Source organism: Panthera pardus, unplaced genomic scaffold, assembly GCF_024362965.1.
Source record: "Panthera pardus isolate Hobbes unplaced genomic scaffold, ASM2436296v1 HiC_scaffold_26, whole genome shotgun sequence".
Classification (NCBI taxonomy): Eukaryota; Metazoa; Chordata; class Mammalia; order Carnivora; family Felidae; genus Panthera; species Panthera pardus.
In genome coordinates, this window is record NW_026526832.1 from 1,931,506 (window position 1) to 1,949,236 (window position 17,731).

The window sequence follows — 17,731 nt, forward strand, 5'->3', positions numbered from 1 at the left end:
TTGTTGTCTAATTGCTGTGGCTTGGACTTCCAGCACTATCTTCAGTAAAAGTGGTGAGGGTGGACATTCTTGTCTTGTACCTGATCTTAGGGGGAAAGCTCTGTTTGTCCCCATTGAGTATGATGTTTGCTGTGGGTTTTTCATACCCCACTGTGTTGAGGGCTTTTATCATGAATGGATGTTATACTTTGTCAAATTGTTTTTCTCCAACTACTGAAATGATCATACGGTTTTTATCCTCTTAATGACATGATGTATCACATTGATTTGCAAATATTGAACCATTCTTGCATCCCGAGAATAAATCCTACTTGATGGTGGTGAAATGTTTTGCTGGATTTGGTTTGCTAGCATTTTACAGAGAATTTTCACGTTCGTGTTCATAAGGGTTATTGGCCTGTAGTTCTCCCTTTCTGTGGGGTCTTCATCTGGTTTTAGTATCAGGGCAATACTTGCCTCATAGAGTGAGGCAATTTTGGGGAATAGTTTGAGTAGAATAGGTATTAATTCTTCTTTAAATGTTTGGTACTATTCGCCTATGAAGCTGTCTGGTCCTGGCTTTGTTTGTTGGGAGTTTTTTGATTACTGAATCAACTTCATTGTTTGTAACTGATCTCTTTGAATCGTCTATTTCTTCCTGTTTCTGTTTTGGGAGGTTTTATGTTTGTAGAAATTTATCCATTCCTTCAAGGTTGTCTAATTTGTTGGCATATAGGTTTTCATAATATTCTTTTACAATTGTTTGTATTTCTGTAGTGTTGGTTGTTATTTCTCCTCTTTCATTGGTGATTTTGTTCATTCGAGTCTCCTTTCTTTTTGTTTGGATGAATCTGGCTTCAGGTTTATCATTTTTTGTTGATCTTTTCAAATAACCAGCTCCTGGTTTCATTGATCTTGTCTTTTTAGTTTCTGTATCACTTATTTCTGCTCTAATCTTTATTATTTCCTTCTTTCTGCTAATTTGGGGTTTTGTTTATTCTTTGTTCTTGTTTATTCTTTGTTTATTCTTTTCTAGCTCCTCTGGGTGCAAGGTAAGGTTGTTTACTTGAGCTTTGTTCCTGCTTTTGAGGTAGTCCTGTATTACTATAAACTTCCCTCTAAAACCACTTTTGCTGCATCCCAAAGGTTTTGGACCATTGTGTTTTCACTTTTGTTTCCATGTACTTTCTGATTTCTTCTTCAATTTCTCAGTTGATCCAGTCATTGTTTAGTAGCATGTTATTCAATATCCATGTATTTGTGGTTTTTCTAGATTCTTTCTTGTGGTGATTTCTAATTTCATAGCATTGTGGTCAGAAAAGATGCATGGTATGACTCCTTGCTGAGCATGGAGCCTGATGTGGGGCTTGATCCCACAACTGTGAGATCATGACCTGAGCCAAAATCTAGAGTCATACACTTAATACACTTAACCAAATGAGTCACCAGGTGCCTTTCATCTTTTTAAAGTCTATTTTGTCAAATATAACACACTCCAAAATCAATATAAAAGAGCTCACTCTTCATTGTGTAACCTATTGCTTCTCTGTTGCCTCTTGTCAGGCTGTTCTGTCTTTAAGGGCTGGTACCCAACTATTATTCGCTCTCCCAGCTTGCCCCAGGCTGAGTTGGCTGACTTTTAAAGTCCCAAGTCACACTCCAAACGCATGGATTTCAGCCCCTCTGGTTTTCAAGGCCAGATGTTATGGGGATTTGTTTTCCCTGTGTGGGCTCCTTGGTGCTTTCTCCTCTCCATGACTACAGTTCCCTCTGTGCTGGGGGCAACTCCCAACCATTTCTGCCCTTCCTAGCCTAATGCAGCTTCTTCTCTACATTTAGTTATGGAGTTTGTTCTGCCAGTCTTCGAATTGCTGTCTGGTTTACTGACTTGGATAGGTTGCACTTAGAATCCTCCATCTTCTTGGCACCTCCTCCGTTTCTTACTTCCAACCTTTTGTGCCTTTGTATCTAAAACGAGTCAGCATACAGGTGATGTTTTTTATCTGTCCTCCCAATCTCTGCCTTTTAGTTGGAGAATTTACATTTAATTACTCATAATGGACTTCTCCTGTTTATATGTTTTCTATATATGTAGTTCAATTCCTTTTTTCATAACTGAAATTTTGTACTGTACGATTTTTATTTCCTTTATATTTTTCTGTATTAGGTATATTCTTAGTAGTTATTTTTGCAATCACAGTATAACAATTGTGATTAAAACTAGATTGAAAAACTAGATTATAACAATCTAGCTTGAATAATACCTATTACATTTCAATAGTATACAAAAACTGCACTTCTGAATATATTTGTCCCTTTTTATATTGTTGTCACAGCTTACATCTCTATACATTGTGTGCCCATTAATATGGATTTATAATTACTTTGTACGTATTTGCCTTTAACTCATGCAAAAAAAAAAAAAAAAGAAGAGTTACAAACCAAAAGTATAATGCTGGCTTTTATTTTGAATGTGGTCACCTTTACTGGTGTTCTTTATTCATATGGCTTTAAGTTATTGTCTATTGTCCTTTCATTTCAGCCTGAAGGACTCCCATTATCAGGGAATACCTTACTTTCTCTTTCATTCTCAAGGGATAGTTTTGCTGGATATATAATCCTTCATTGAGTTTTTTCTTTCAGTACCTTAAATAGGTCATCCCACTGCCTCTCACTTCCATGGTTTGTGATGAGAAATTAGCTGTTAATTTTATTGAAGCGCCCCTTTTTCATGAGGAGTTGCTTCTCTTCTGCTTTCATTATTATTGTCTCTACTGTTAAACAACTTGACTGTGTGTCTCAGTGTGAATCCCTTTATTGTGTTTGGAATTTGTTGAGCCTCTTGGATGTGTAGATTCATATATTTCAGATATGGAAGGAGTTTAGCCATTATTCCTTAAATATCGATTCTGTTCCTTTCTTTTTCCCTTCTTCTGGAACTCCCATAATCCATATGTTGGTGAGCTTGATGGTCTCACAAGTCCTTTAGGCTGTTCACTTTTCTTTCTGCTCTTCAAACTAGATTTCAACTATTCTATCTTCAAGTTCACCTTTTTTTCCCCCTGCCTACTCAAATCTGTTGAATCCCTCTGGTGTATTTTTGCACTTCAGTTACTATAATCTTCAGCTCCAGAATTTTTATGTGGTTCCTTTTTAATAATATCTTCTGATATTTTTGTTTTATTCATTGTCTTACTGGTTTTCTTTACCTCGAGTATATTTAAGGCAGCTGGTTTAGAGTCTCTAAGAAGTGCAGTGTCTGGACTTTCTTGGGATGGTTTCTATAAATTTAACTTTCTTTTGAATGGGCCATACTTTGCACTTTCTTTGTATGCTTTGTGATTTTTGTTGTTGAAAACTAAACATTTGAATATTCCAGCATAAATCTGGAAATCAGAATCTCCCTCTTCCCCAAGGTTTGTACTTCTTAATTATTGAAGACTTTGCTGTTTTCAGCCAGTATTTTAACAAAGATTTCTTTGAATGCCAGGACCTTTAAAAAACAAACAAAAAACACCTGTCCCAGTCTTTACGGACTGGCTCTGTGCTGGGACACTCTTAACACTTAGACTTTGACAATTCTGTCTCAGCCTTCACTTCCTGCTTGCACCCAAGTCTACAGACCAGCGAGTGGTGAAAGTGTGGGGTCTTCTCAGATCTTTTCTGATATTTCCTGTGCTAGGCATGCATGTGGCTTTCCACATGCTTTTGAATGCCCTAATATCCCAAAGAAACCCTCTCCCTCACTTTTCTTCCCAGGTTTTAAGCGATCTATTGTAGGTCTCAAGTGTAATCTGTTCCCCCATGTGGTCTCACTTTTTAAAAATTATCTCCTTAACATGTTTTCAAGCAATGCCTGCTGCTTCTCCACCCTAAGTTACAAAATAGGCAAACCAGAGATAAGCACCTTACATTGGTCCTTCAGGATGGCCCACAGACAGGTAAGGGCAGACAGACAAACAGATAATTTGTGACTAAGTCTATTCTGTTCTCCCCCTGGAACTAGGGACCAGGGTCACACACAGAATGTGAGCTCCTGTCTTTAAGACTGCTGCCAAGTTAGGAGAAGGATTTGGCAAGGGCAAGTAAAATGCCACAATGCTTTCTTACTGTTTTTACATTTCTTTTTTCTTAATACAGTGTTCACTTGGTTGCTGTAAACTCTCATTTCCCAGTTCTGACAAAGTTAGTTCTGACAGTTTCTGGTACTTCTAAAAATCTGGAGGTGTGAGTGTGTGGAGCTGTCTACTCCACCATTTTCCTGATGTCACTCTACATTTTTTAAAACTATCATTAATTATATGTAGAAGAGGGTTTCCTTAGCTTTAAAAAAAGGCATTTCCATGCTGTGATTTACACCTGCATTTCTGAAAAGATTTCAGTGATAAGGAAATGTTCATTCTGGCATCTCAAAAGAAAACTGTCTTGGTCAAATAAATTTGGAAAAAGTATACGAAAAGCTCTGAAAAGTTGGAAAAGACCTTGCTTTTTATTTGAACCAAATATTTCCAGTTTTACTTAAGAGCCTTTCTTACTGATACTACAGATTAGCATTTGAAGAGCAGCTGTGTCACTATGGTAGGACAAGAAAAGTGGTCATAGTTCTTCAACTAGGTGTTGGGTGTCAGGAAGAGGTGCAGAGAAAGGCATGACTAGTACTCTTTGGGAACAAATATGAGTCAAAACCCCTTCTCTCCAGGAGTCCTGAGATAGATGAGGAAATACACGACAAGGAGGCCCCAGGTGATGTGAGCTGTATGAGTGGTAAGTGCTCAGGAAGGCATGAAAGGCAACATGGGGAGTGTGGGGAGGGACAGAGTAAATGAGGTTACAACCTGTCTAGAGTGAAATGCTGGGTGATCACCACAAGCTGGATGGTGGTTTTTAGTGTGAGCTATATTTCCAAACAAAACAAATGGGTCAGTGTTGTGGGATGCTACTCTTGACATTGTTTGTTTGTTTGTTTGTTTGTTTAGGGCACCAAGTAGATTCAGTCTATGGTTGGGATGGAGAATGGGAGCTGGTGCTGCTAGTGCTGGACCTAAGCTGACAAGCTGAGGAAAGAGGAAAACTTTTATTGCAGGTATTTACACCATCATTTCCCTTCCCAGATTGTGGACCCTTACAGAGCCAGGGTAGTAACTGACTCTCCTTATTTCCAATGATGCCTAGAAGAATACTGAGGGAAAATGGACTATATAACATGATAAGACAACAATGATATTTCCTTAACCTGAAAACAGGAATGGAGAAAAGAGGACCTCTTCAAACAATGAAAACAAACCAACCCTACATTTACATCATTTTATTTGAATGGGTGGAAGAGTGGTTGTAATTATTCTGTCCATCCATCCACCTGGATAAACTCTGATTATCCATATAAGACAAAAATGCTCAGGGATTCTGAGCATCCCTTAATTCCATTATCATTCTGTGAAGAAACTAGCCAGATAAATGCAATCATGAAAATATATCCTGTTAATGTCAGTTCTTCTCAAGTTAATTTATAGATTCAAAGTAATCCCAATCAAAATCACAGCTAGTTTGTAGATATTGACAAATGAGTTCTAAAGTTTATGTGGAGAGGCAAAAGGCCCAGAATAGCCAACACAACAGTGAAGAACAAAGCTTGATGGTATTATCTGACTTCAAGACTTACTATAAAGGTACAGCAATAAGACAGGGTGGTAATTAGTGAAGGAAAAGGCAAATACATCAATATAACATCAGTGAAACAGAACCGAGGGCCTGAAACAGACCCACACAAAAATGGCCAACTGATCTTTGAAAATGGAGTAAGGACAATATAATGCAGCAGAAATTGTCTTTTCAGCAAATTGTGCCAAAACTGGACATCAACATGCAAAAAAATAAATCTAGACACAGACCTTACACACGTCACAAAAATTAAATCAAAATGGATCAAAACCTAAATGTAAAACATTAAATTCCTGGAAGAATTTTGGAGAAAACCTAGGTGATCATGGGTATGATCATGACTTAAAATCTAACACCAAAGGCATGATCATGAAAGAAATCATTGGAAAGCTGGACTTCATTAAGACTGAAAACCACTCCGTGAAAGACAATGTGAAGGAGTGAGAAGACCAGCCTTAGACTGGGAGAAAATATCTATAAAAGACATATCTGAGATAGGACTGTTATGCAAAGAACTCTTCAAACTCAACAATGACAACCCAATTGAAAATGAGCAAAGACCTAAACACCTCACCCAAAAAGATATACAAATGGCAGAAAAGCACATGGAAAAATGTTTAACATCATAAATCACTAGGGAATTGCAAATTAAAACAACAGTGAGATAATACTACATACCTGATAGAATGGTCAAAATCCAAAACACTGACAACATCAACTACTCACGAGGATGTGGAGCACTAGGAACTCTCAGTCATGGCTGGTGGGAATGCAAAATGGTACAGCCAACTTTGGAAGACAGTTTGGCAGTTTCTTACAAAACCAGATATGGTCTTACCAGTGATCCAGCAATTGTGTTCCTTGGTATTTACCCAAATGAGTTGAACAACAAACAGCAGCAGCAGCAGCAGCAGCAGAGAAAAGCAGCAGAGAAAAGCAGCTGGACGGTGAAAGTCCTAATCTCACAGCTGTCTGCTCTGGGTCCAACGTGCATTGGGAAGGAAGGGAAGCAAACTACATATGCACACCTGTCAGGACATATACAGCCATCCGGCCAACAGGACAAGGAGTCACAATTCTTGAGGATCCTTTTGGTTAAACAGATGACAAAGCAGAAGCGTCGCTCCCACACCACATCTGTGAAAGCTGGGGAACAGCATCCACGGAGCAGAAGCCTCTTCTGCTGGGCTTCCAAGTCCCATATGACTGGCTATAGCACCTTCTCTCTTTCCAAGGCCAACATATAATCTGAGACCGCTAACACCTTGAAAATTCACTGCACATGACAATCTACGATGAGACCAAGTGTTAAAGCAAAAATTTATTAAAATCCATTTTATATAGTGTTTAGAGACAAAAAAATGGAGAGTCCTCAACATTCAGGCCAACTCTATCCTCAGAAGTGCTTCGGGAGAAGACAGACTCCTTTGCCTTTCCCTCCAAAAGATACTTCTGTTTATGCTCCTGAAAATGATGCATCGCATGAAGTCAGATTCCTTTGCCCTCCCCCCCAAAAGGATGCTTCTATTTATACCCCTGAAAATGATGCATTTATAACCCCAACTCTCAAGGACAATCCCATTGAGATCCCCAAACCTCTGCAAAGTGAAGAGATATGAGCAGAGAACCTTCTCAGAATAAAAGTGCCTCAGAGGTGTAGTGCAAGAGATACATAACATGGTGACTGCTTCAGAGGAGTGTGCCCACTCCCAGTAGGTGGGCTGTGAAAGAGCCTGAGGGCCCAGCTGGGCAGCCACTAGCTGCGGAGTGTGGCCAGACGGGACTGCATGGCCTCCAGGGCCTCTTCTTCCTCCTCATCTTCTGATGCAGCCATGGCTCCTGAAGGTTCAGGCTCCGGAAGGGCGTCGGTCACTTTACTAGGTGCTTTGCCCAAGGCCCCTGAAAAGAAACAGCAAACAAATGAACAAATTATCATTTTAAAGAAGTGGTCCCTTATCCTCTCTGCTTTTCGTACCTGAAGAGCCTAACAAGAAACAGAAAAGGGGCAATAAAACAAGCTGTTCGCGGGCGGGTTTGCCCGTTCGCGGGCGGGTTTGACAAAAGTGCAAACGCCAACTTGTGATGATACCCAGGTCATAATAACGGAGGATTCGGGTTTTAAGAAATTTGGTACTGCCACTCTTGTTCTAAATTCCTAAACACTATTGAATACTTAAGTTTCAAGATTCATGAAGATGTTACATGTCTCTCAGTAAAACTAAACTGTTTTTAACCTTCCACAAAAGGTTTTCCTGGAGGAACTAGTCTTTCCCAACAATTTAAAAATAAATAATTAAATAATTTTAAAACAGATAAAAATTAAATCTCACAAATTTTTTTGTTAAACATAAAACCCAAACTCCAGAAGTAAAAATAAAGCTTAAAACTTCATTAACCATTTTTCACAGATGACTGTTTTTGTTCATCCTCTTTCCAGTCTTTTCTTATAGACATGTTTTTTACACACGAGCATATATTTCAATAACAAGGCTCTTCTCACACATTATATTGTGAATGTCTTTCCATGTCAATGAACGTATTTCCACACTATCACAGCTATAAAGTATTCCATTAAAACAGATGTAATTCAACCAGTATTCTATTAGTATCCACTTAGGTTATTTCAAACTTTTCAATATGATAAATAATGCTACAACAGACTTCCTTGAGTTAAATCTTTCAGCACATCCTTAATTACTAGTTTAAAATAAACTCCCAGAAATCAGTCTGTCAGGTTGATGGCTTTTGACAGCTACTGCCTAATTGCTTTCAAGAAAGTCTATAGAAATTTAAGCTCCCCTGGGGCGCCTGGGTGGCTCAGTCGGTTGAGCGTCCGACTTCGGCTCAGGTCATGATCTCGCAGTCTGTGAGTTCGAGCCCTGCATCGGGCTCTGTGTTGATGGCTCAGAGCCTGGAGCCTGCTTCGGATTCTGTGTCTCCCTCTCTCTCTGACCCTCCCCCGCTCATGCTCTGTCTCTCTCTGTCAAAAATAAATAAAACATTAAAAAAAAAAAAAAAAAGAAAGAAATTTAAGCTCCCAACAGCAGTGTTGTGAGAGCAGTTTCTCCTCACCATTCTGAAAACTTTAGGAATTTTTAAAACTCTTTGCATTTTTAAAAGATCTTGAAAAATAAGCACAATATCTATATAGCTAACTTGCATAAAGAGTCACTGCATTGCATTTAGAGTCATAAAGAAAAAGGTACTAGGTAATTTAGTGAATGCAAGAAGAATGACCATAAACGGAGGGGAGAAAGTCGAAGAGTCTCAGGACATACCTGCTGTGATTTCAAACAGAATTTTGTCAATTTCCATTTCTGCTGCTTCTTCCATTTCTTCCTGATCATCCATGCTTTCAAAAGTATCCTCTAACATTTCTTCTATGATGCCAGCCTAAACACAGAAAAAATCACATCACGTCCCTCAACTGGTAAAAATGTTCCTCACAGAAACATCTGTGGGTCCAGTTCCACCTGAGCTCTAGTGTCTGTAAGTCCAGACCACCCTTTTGAGGGTGAACACTCAAGACAGATGGTCATGAGAAACAAGGATGCTGTCTGTCCTCTCTGAAGAAAGGCAACGGCCATAGGGAAACTTCCCAGATTCAGCACCAAGGTTGGACGGGGGCCTCTGTCAATGGAGCCTCTCACAGTAACCCAGACGGTAATGATGGCACTTGGGGAAAAACTTGTTGAAAGTGAGTGTGCCCTGAGCTGTCTTGGGAAGCATGAGCCCTAATGTTGTAAGCAGAGTCCGTGAGCACCGGACTTGAAACACAGTGTGAAAGCTGAGTGGAGTCTTAGTGGGCACTATGATAACAAGTACCAAGAGCAGAGTGGGGCTCCACGGAACCCTAAAAAGGCCTGAAGAGTACTTGAGCACGTCCAGGTCACAGCTGCTGGTGTAGGGCCAGTCCAGGGGGTCTGGCAAGGATCAATCAATTCACCAGAGCCTCATCCTCCATTCCTGACAGAATTGATCAGACAGCATTTCTGGACCCAACAAGGTAATGCCCAGACTCTACTGGAAGCCTTCTGCTTGGAAGCCTGAAGCCAGCCACTCAGCTTCCTTTGTCCTTGAGGTAGCAGGGCTCCAGTATGGCACACAAGAAAACTGTTCTCAGGGCACCTGGCTGGCTTAGTTGGAAGAGCGTGCGACTCTTGATCTCTGGGTCGTGAGTTCGAGCCCCACACTTAAATAGATAAAACATTAAAAAAAAAAAAAAAAAAAAAGGAAACTGTTCTAGCTCTAGATCTTGCCAGACCTGCAGTCTTCCTTGCCAAGCACTGTCCTCAGCTCCCAACTAGGACCCTACTGACTGTTTTTTGTTTGGTTTTGAAGTGAAAGGTCAGAACAGCATCCTCCAATGTCAGAAAGAGGCCCCCTGGGGAGAAGAGGTGGGAAGGGACGGAGAGGCAGAAAGAAAGCAAGGGTTCAGGCTTCTGAGAAGCTGTCTATAGAGAAAAATCCTAACTGCTTTGCCACTTGCAACAGCTGAGCCCCTTGCTTTGTACCTAATCCAGTGATTCAAGGAGCAGAAGGTCACCTGTGACAGCTCCAGCCCTGGTTCCCTGCACTTGGCAGAGCATGACTCTCATTACCTACACTGATGCTATCAGATGTAAAAGCAAGCCCTCTCTCCTGCCTGCCTTTGTGCTGCCAGAACACTCAAGTAACTCCTAATAACATGAATCAGAATAACCATATTCTACCCATTCTCAGATCCTTTCCTCTCAACCAAAATGAATAAACAGATTCAATTCAGATTCAATTCAATGGCCTGAATGAATGGATGTCATCTCAGTGCTGGAGGCTACTACTGAAAAGAGGTGTAGTACATACTGGTTAACTAGTTACACGAGCCTCCTGGAATCCTGACTGTAACAGCCTTCCACATCCTGGAGGCAGAAGCTGTTATTCATTCATTTATCCACCTATTCAATCAGCAACCATTCACAAAATACCTACTCTGTGCCACACAAAGGACAGGGGCTGGGACAAATGGAATAACTAATATCATGTCTTTGCCCTCGAGGAGCTGGGCCCCTACCACAGGCTTCAGTTTGTACTTGGGGATGTATATCCTGGAGTGACCTCAGTAACTATTATCTACTACATGCAGGCCTTCCTCCAAATCTATACTCCTTTCACTATTCAGAAACCACTGTGGAAAAGACCCCAGGTCCTTGAAGGGGCTTCCCCTCAGATCCTAGTGGTCACAAATTTAGAATTTAGCGGGCCTAAAGTCATTCCAAGAATTACCCTGTTATCCTGTTCTAGACGGACAGTCATCACAACTTGGGAAAAAAGATCCATGTACCACTTTTAAAGGACACACACTCCTGACCCTGGTCCCTCCTTCCTACTACTGCCCAAGGATTTCTCATCCCAAAGACCTAGGTTCTGACCTTTATATGTTGCTGTTCTATCAGTTTTCTCCAGTTCCTCTCCCCCATGCCTCAGAGTCCTGCATATAATTCAAGTTCATAAATGAAATTCCCTAGGAAGAAGAAACGCAATTTCTATGCACAAGCTGAGGTATACAATGTTGGCTCTTAGGTCACAAGTCAAAAGTGTGAAACACACCTGTCTGAGATACTTCCTACCACCATTTCTGAGGCAGCTCAAGCAGTAAGGTCAGACATCTGTGCTCCAAGCCCAGATCTGTCACTTACGACCAAGGCCACTTAGGTAAATTACCTGGCAATTTGAAGACTCAATTTCCTCCTGTGTAAAATAGGGTAAAAAAAATATCTCCCCCACAGGGTCATTGGGAGGACTCTATAGGACAGCACGTGTGACGTACCACTGGCTGGCAGGGAACTCAGTAACCGTGCTCTTCTGAGCCTTGTCCCTCCCTGTCTGAAGGCCACCGGTATAGGTCCTCTCCAGGCCCTGATCCTGGGGGTGGCAGGTACTTACTGCTTTCGGTTCTCAGTCTCTCCTCTTCTGGCCTAAAATAGGGGACATTAAACTGCACAGAGTGTGGGCCAAATCCAGTCGACTGCCTGTTTTTGTAAAGTTTTACTTTGACACAGTCATGCTCATTTGTTTATATTATCTATGGCTGCTTTTGTGCTACAAAGCAGAGTTGAGTAGTTACAACAGAAATGTATGGCCCATAAAATATAAAATACATTTTATTATCTAGCCCTTTATAGAAAAGGTTTGCCAATTCCTGGTCTGGAACGACTTCCCTCCCCAGCGTCACTAATACTCCCCTGAGGAAGACCCTGATTTCTTTCTGTCTCCCTGCTCATGTTGGAGCCTGGAAACTCTAGCTCCCTGAATCTTCCACCTCCCCTTGAGCCTTGGGTATACTTTCACTTCTTCTAAGGAACACTGGCAATCTGACCCATCCTCTGCCATGCTCAGTTCAGACAGTTTCAACCAGTGCTAACAGCTGCTCCTCGGTCTTCAAAATCATTTCTGTCCAGCAACAGTGGTCCGTCCATTCCCACCCAGCCCCAGCCCCCTGCTCTGCTGGAAGTGACTGCTAACTGTTTGGAATAGGATGCAGAGTTGGCCCCAGGTCACCTTCATCATCTCTTTGGATAGCTCCCTCATAGTGGCCTGGATTTCTGGGATCTTCACAAGGCTCTGCATGGCCTTCATCACTTCTGTGCTCTTCTGTAGGGAACCGGCCACTCGCAAAACCGCTGAAAAGGAACAAGATCGTTCAACAGAATGTGACACAGGATTGGGAATAAAGCATGACAGTCAGGTGCGCCTAGGTAGCTCAGGTGGTTAAACATCTGAGTCTTGATCTCAGCTCAGGTCTTGATCTCACGGTCGTGAGCTCAAGCCTCGCCCCGCACTCTGTGGCAGGTGTGAAGCCTAATTAACAACAACAAAAAAAGAGTGATAGTCAAATTATAAGCTATTCTAATAAAAGAGAACAGTAGTAGGTAAACTCCCAAAACTATCTGTGAACCTACATTACTATGCTAGTTGACCAAGAGACTGACTTTTCTAAACCGTACACTTTAGCTACAACAGGTACAAACTCTGAGCATGCACACCATCCGGCTGATGTGGAAAGCAGCCTGAAGGCGTGCATCTGAGCTTTAGGGAAGGAAGCCCACTAGGAATGACTGTGATACCAGGACAAGTCACATGGGAGGAACAGCTCTAGATCTTGCCAGGGCCACACTGGAAAATACAACACTTTAGGCTATACACAACTAGTGTTCCCCATACACCAGCCTACGGATGGCTGCGGCTCTCTGAGGGCCCTGTCACTAGTCCTCAGGAAAATGAGAGAAATCAGGATGAGATACATAGTGAGTCTACGTGTTGCTGTATGGCGGTTACAGTTCCTTGCTACGGAAACATTTTCTGTAGTTTGATCATATACACACTTCTATATAAGAAATCATGGTAATAGCAAATGATCATCCCTCTGCCCTGCACCCTACCCACCACCACACACACATCTTTAACATGTCAAAGATATGGCAGCCTTCCAAATCTTTTTTGCAATATCATGAGACTTAAAGTTCTGAGCTGTCCAACAAAACTGGCACAGAGACCGCCTGAGCACTGCAGTGCCTGGCTAAGCCACGAGTTACTAAAAATTTACCCATCTGAATCCAGACTCTAGGCAGCTCTCACATGTAAGGGAAAAGAAGAGGCAAGGAAACAAGAGTGACCAGGGAAATGTCTGGGTGACATACACACCAGTTTGCGATTTTTCTAAAGGAGTAAGGAAGTTTGTTAGTTGCAGAGAATTCTTCATTTCTCCTTAACATTGGAATGGGGAAGTGAAATACTGATCTATTAAGATTAAGATTAGTATATATAACAGCAGAAATATCAAGAATCTGTATGGATGAAATAAATTATATATGCCACTATAATGATACAAAAGTTTTAAAATATTAAAGTTACTATTGGTTATTGTAAAAAGGTAAGTGAGGGAAAGAAGGGCAAAAATAAAGTTTATTCCATATAGTTCTTTTTGAACTATAAAGTCTGATGTCTACACAGGCCCATGTTTTATCCTAATTTACATGCTGAGTTTCCCACAGAGAGTGCTTGAACATGACATGTGTTCAATAAACTTTTTTGAGTTGAATTAGTAAAAAAATAAAAATAAAAAGATGGGAGCTAAAGAAAAAAACTGGTGTGATAAGTATTAAATACTAAAACATTTGTACTTTGAAAAGGGTATGAATTTCTGATTGTTAAAAGAAACAAGAGAGGCACCTGGGTGGCTCAGTTGGTTGGGCATCTTGACTCTTGATTTTGGCTTAGGTCATGATCTAATGGTTTGGGAGTTCGAGCTCTGCGTCTCCCTCTCTCTCTGCCCCTCTCCTGCTCTCTCTCTCTCTCTCTCTCTCAAAATAAACAAAAAAAAAAAAAAAGAAGAAGAAGAAGAAAAGGAAGAGTATAGTGGGAAAAGAAGAAGCAAAAATAAACTTAGAAATAAAACTAATCCCAAAAGACTTTAATTTGATTGCCAATCAGGAATGGGGGAAGTAGATTTTTAAAAGGCCAATGCTACAATGGAAACTCAAAACAAAGAAGATGAATATACAGAGAAAAATAAAAGACTAAAAACTAAAATGTATTTTCTATGTTCCACAAGGAAAGAAGCATGTGAGGAAGATAAAAACTGTTTTATAATAAGTCACCCCTACAGCAGAATGAGAAGTAGGCCATAAGCTGGAAGAAAATATTTGCAAAAAACAAATGAGAAAGGAATGTTTATCCAATGTATGCAAAGAACTCTTAAAACTCAGTAAGAAAATGAACAATCCAATTAAAAATGGGCAAAGACCTAAACAGATACCTCACCAAAAAAGATGGCAAAAACCCTGCAAACCCTACACGAAAAGATGATCAACATATCATTAGGAAATTGCAAACTAAAACATGGAGATACCACTACACATCTATTAAAATGTCAAAATCCAAAACACTGACAACACTCAATGCTGGTGAGGATGTGGAGCAACAGCAACTGCTGGTGGGAATGCAAAATGGTACAGCCACTTTGGAAGACAATTTGGCAGTTTCTTACAAAATTAAACCTACTCTTATATATGTGCTCCTTGGTATTTACCCAAATGAGCTGAAACGTATGTCTACACAAAAACCTGCAGATTGACAGCTTTCTTCATTATTGCCCAAACTTAGAAGCAACCAAGATGTTGCTTGCAAATGAACAACAATAATGGAGCAAATAAAGTGTGGTATATACAAGGGAATATTCAATGTTAAAAAAAGCTCTCAAGCCATTAAAAAAATGAAGGTAACTGGGGCACCTGCGTGCTTCAATCAGTTGGGCATCCGACTTTGGCTCAGGTCATGATCTCACAGTTTTTGAGTTTGAGCCCTGCATGGGGCTCTGTGCTGACAGCTCGAAGCCTAGAGCCTGCTTTGGATTCTGTGTCTCCCTCTTTCTCTGCCTCTCCCCCACCGTGCTCTCTCTTTCTCTCAAATAAGTAAACCTTAAAAAAAAAATGAAGGAAATTTACTTACATGCATATTACTAAATGAAAGAAACAAATCTAAAAGGCTTACTTAACACATTGTATCAGTCCAACTATATGACATTCTGGAAAAGGCTACTACGGAGACAGTAAAAAGATCAATGGCTGCTTGGGGTGGGAGGGAGGAGTGAACAGGCAGAGCACAGAAGATTTTTTAGCTATACATATTTCACAATAAAAAAAGAATCTCCAAAAAGGTTAAAATGATACAGAAAACAAGAGGTTAGCATTATAAAAACTACCTGACATTTAAAATTAGAAAGAGCAAAGTCACACGGGAAGGGATCATGACATGAGCCTCATTGCCCGGTTATAGCTCTTTCTGCTAGTCCCTCCCCAGCCCACCGCCAGACCTTCCTGCTGTTTTTCCAGCATTCCAGGCTCCTCCAGCTGCAAGGTCTCTGTATGCTCCTCCCTCAATATGCAGGGCAGGGCCCCACTAACAGCTCTAGAGAGTGGAGACCTAATGGATGGATTTCTTTTTTTAACAGTATGCTTCATGAATTTGCATACCATCCTTCTGCACAGACCACTGAATCTTCTCATTAAAGTCACCAAGAATGGTGATATGTGCTGCCCAAGAGAGGACAAGATATCTTTTTTATTTGGAGGTGGACTCATGATTTTATTCCCAGTGCCTTCCATTGTGCCTGACACAGCTGACTCTCAAATGCTGAATAAACCAATGAATGCATTTAGAAGACAACAAGCAAAACTATGATATTCAAACTGGATTTTAAAAAATGTTAAACATATTCACGTCTTAACAGCAAGCAACACTGAGGTGGTTAATAAAGACTCAAATGCCTCTACATATAGTGACATATTTAGATCAGAAATGTGTTATTCCTTTCTTGTACTGACCATAAAAATTCCAGAGCGTTTCTTTATGGAAATAAATAAAATCAACCAATTTCATATGGCAAAAAGAAGGGGAGGGACTTTAACAAATAGAAACTAGTTCTCCCCAAATTTTCAATTACATAGAATGATGGCACCTGGGGAACAACTTGTTGAAACTCTCAACTTCTCACTTCCCCTCCTTCCAACTCCTGGCAACCACCAGTGTACTTTCTGTCTCCGTGGATCTGACTATTCTAGGCACCTCATGTAAGTGGAATCATAGTTATCTGTCCTTTTGGGACAGGCCTATTTCACTTAGCATAATGCCTTCAAGGTTTATCCACATTGTAACAAAGTGTCAGCATTTCCTTCCTTCCTTTTTTTTTTTTTTTTAAAGTTTGAGAGTGAGAGAGAGTGTGAGCAGGGGAGGAGCAAAGAGAGGGGGAGAGAGAATCCCAAGCTGGCTCTGCATTAACAGCACAGAGCCTGACTTAGGGCTCGATCCCACAAACCATGAGTTCATGACCTGATCAAAAATCAAGAGTTGCACACTCAACCAACTCAGCCACCCAGGCGCCCCATCATTTTTTTCCTTTTAAGGCTGAATAATATTGTGTGTATATATACCACATTTTATCTATTCATCCTTCAACGGATACTTGGGTTACCTTTACCTTTTGCCTATTGTCAATAATGTGACTATGAACATGGATGTACAAATATCTGTTTGAGTCCCTATTTTCAATTATTTTGGGTATATACCCAGAGACATTATTTCTGAATCATATGGTAATTCTATTTCCTGTCTCACCTTTAAAACTTTCTCTTAACTTACTCCCCCTTTTAAAGCATACTCATCATCTGTCTTATTCTGCAAGAAGCTGCTGTCAGAAAGCTATCACTTGGAAAGCATCTAATCATAACGTATTAATAGCTGACAAGGCTTAACATGTTACCCTTCCCAGGGATATCTGCATTTTAGCTGAAGATCTTGAGGAAAGTGACTTCATCAAATGGTGGCTTTTCAAAGCAACAACAGGCTAGGATAGAAGGGGGGCAGACATTGAGGGCAAGACCCTAATCTTAGGAACTCTCATTATAGTATTTCTAGTTTTCTCTTTTCTCATTCCAAAATATAGACTCCTCCCTCATGCTCTGTCCTCAGTGCCACCCTTCTCTGCTGTATTTAATTTGCCAGCAGGAACATCCTACTATAAGGCCTCTCAACAACCTCCCCAGGGCTTCCTCCCACCAGCCTGGTGCTTAAGTACTTAGAAGCAGGGTGATGATCCTCCTGGAGTCAGTCTGGACAGCCCCAAATAGAAGCTCTGTTCTCTCTTTAGGACCGCTTCCCTTCTCTCAGTTTCCAGTGTCTTTTAATGACCCTGCATTCTTTTCAGGTTCAAGGTCTTAAAGCATTTCCAGCTTATTGGTACCCTGACTACATCCATTTACTCTGCATCCAGACTAAAACTTCCCAGTGTCCTCTCTTCCGTGCATCTCATTTGACTAAGCTACTCAGGTCCTGCCCATGGCCACTCAGGTCCCCCGCCTGCCATCCTGCTGTGCCAGTCCCTTGCTGCACCTACAGTTTGTGCTCACAATGTGCACGGCACTCTACTGCCTACAAAATGGAATGATAAGTCCTTGCTTAACTTACAAAACTGACTCCAAATTACCTTTGGAGCTCTACCTCCCACTGCCCCACTTAATGTGCTCTTGTCAAACTGAAACACGTACTCTTTGCTGAACAC

At 40.8% G+C, this 17,731-nt stretch overlaps 1 protein-coding gene across 1 annotated transcript in view; it reads right to left on the reverse strand.

Moving 5' to 3' along the window:
- Positions 1-6,943: 6,943 nt before the first annotated feature.
- The window catches only part of LOC109264129 (charged multivesicular body protein 3), a 104,057-nt gene continuing 93,269 nt past the window's right edge, over positions 6,944-17,731 (reverse strand). The window contains 3 exon segments of the mRNA XM_019444063.2: positions 6,944-7,536; positions 8,916-9,030; positions 12,175-12,296. Of these exon segments, the coding sequence (XP_019299608.2) occupies positions 7,394-7,536; positions 8,916-9,030; positions 12,175-12,296 (380 nt within the window). The 3' untranslated portion in view covers positions 6,944-7,393.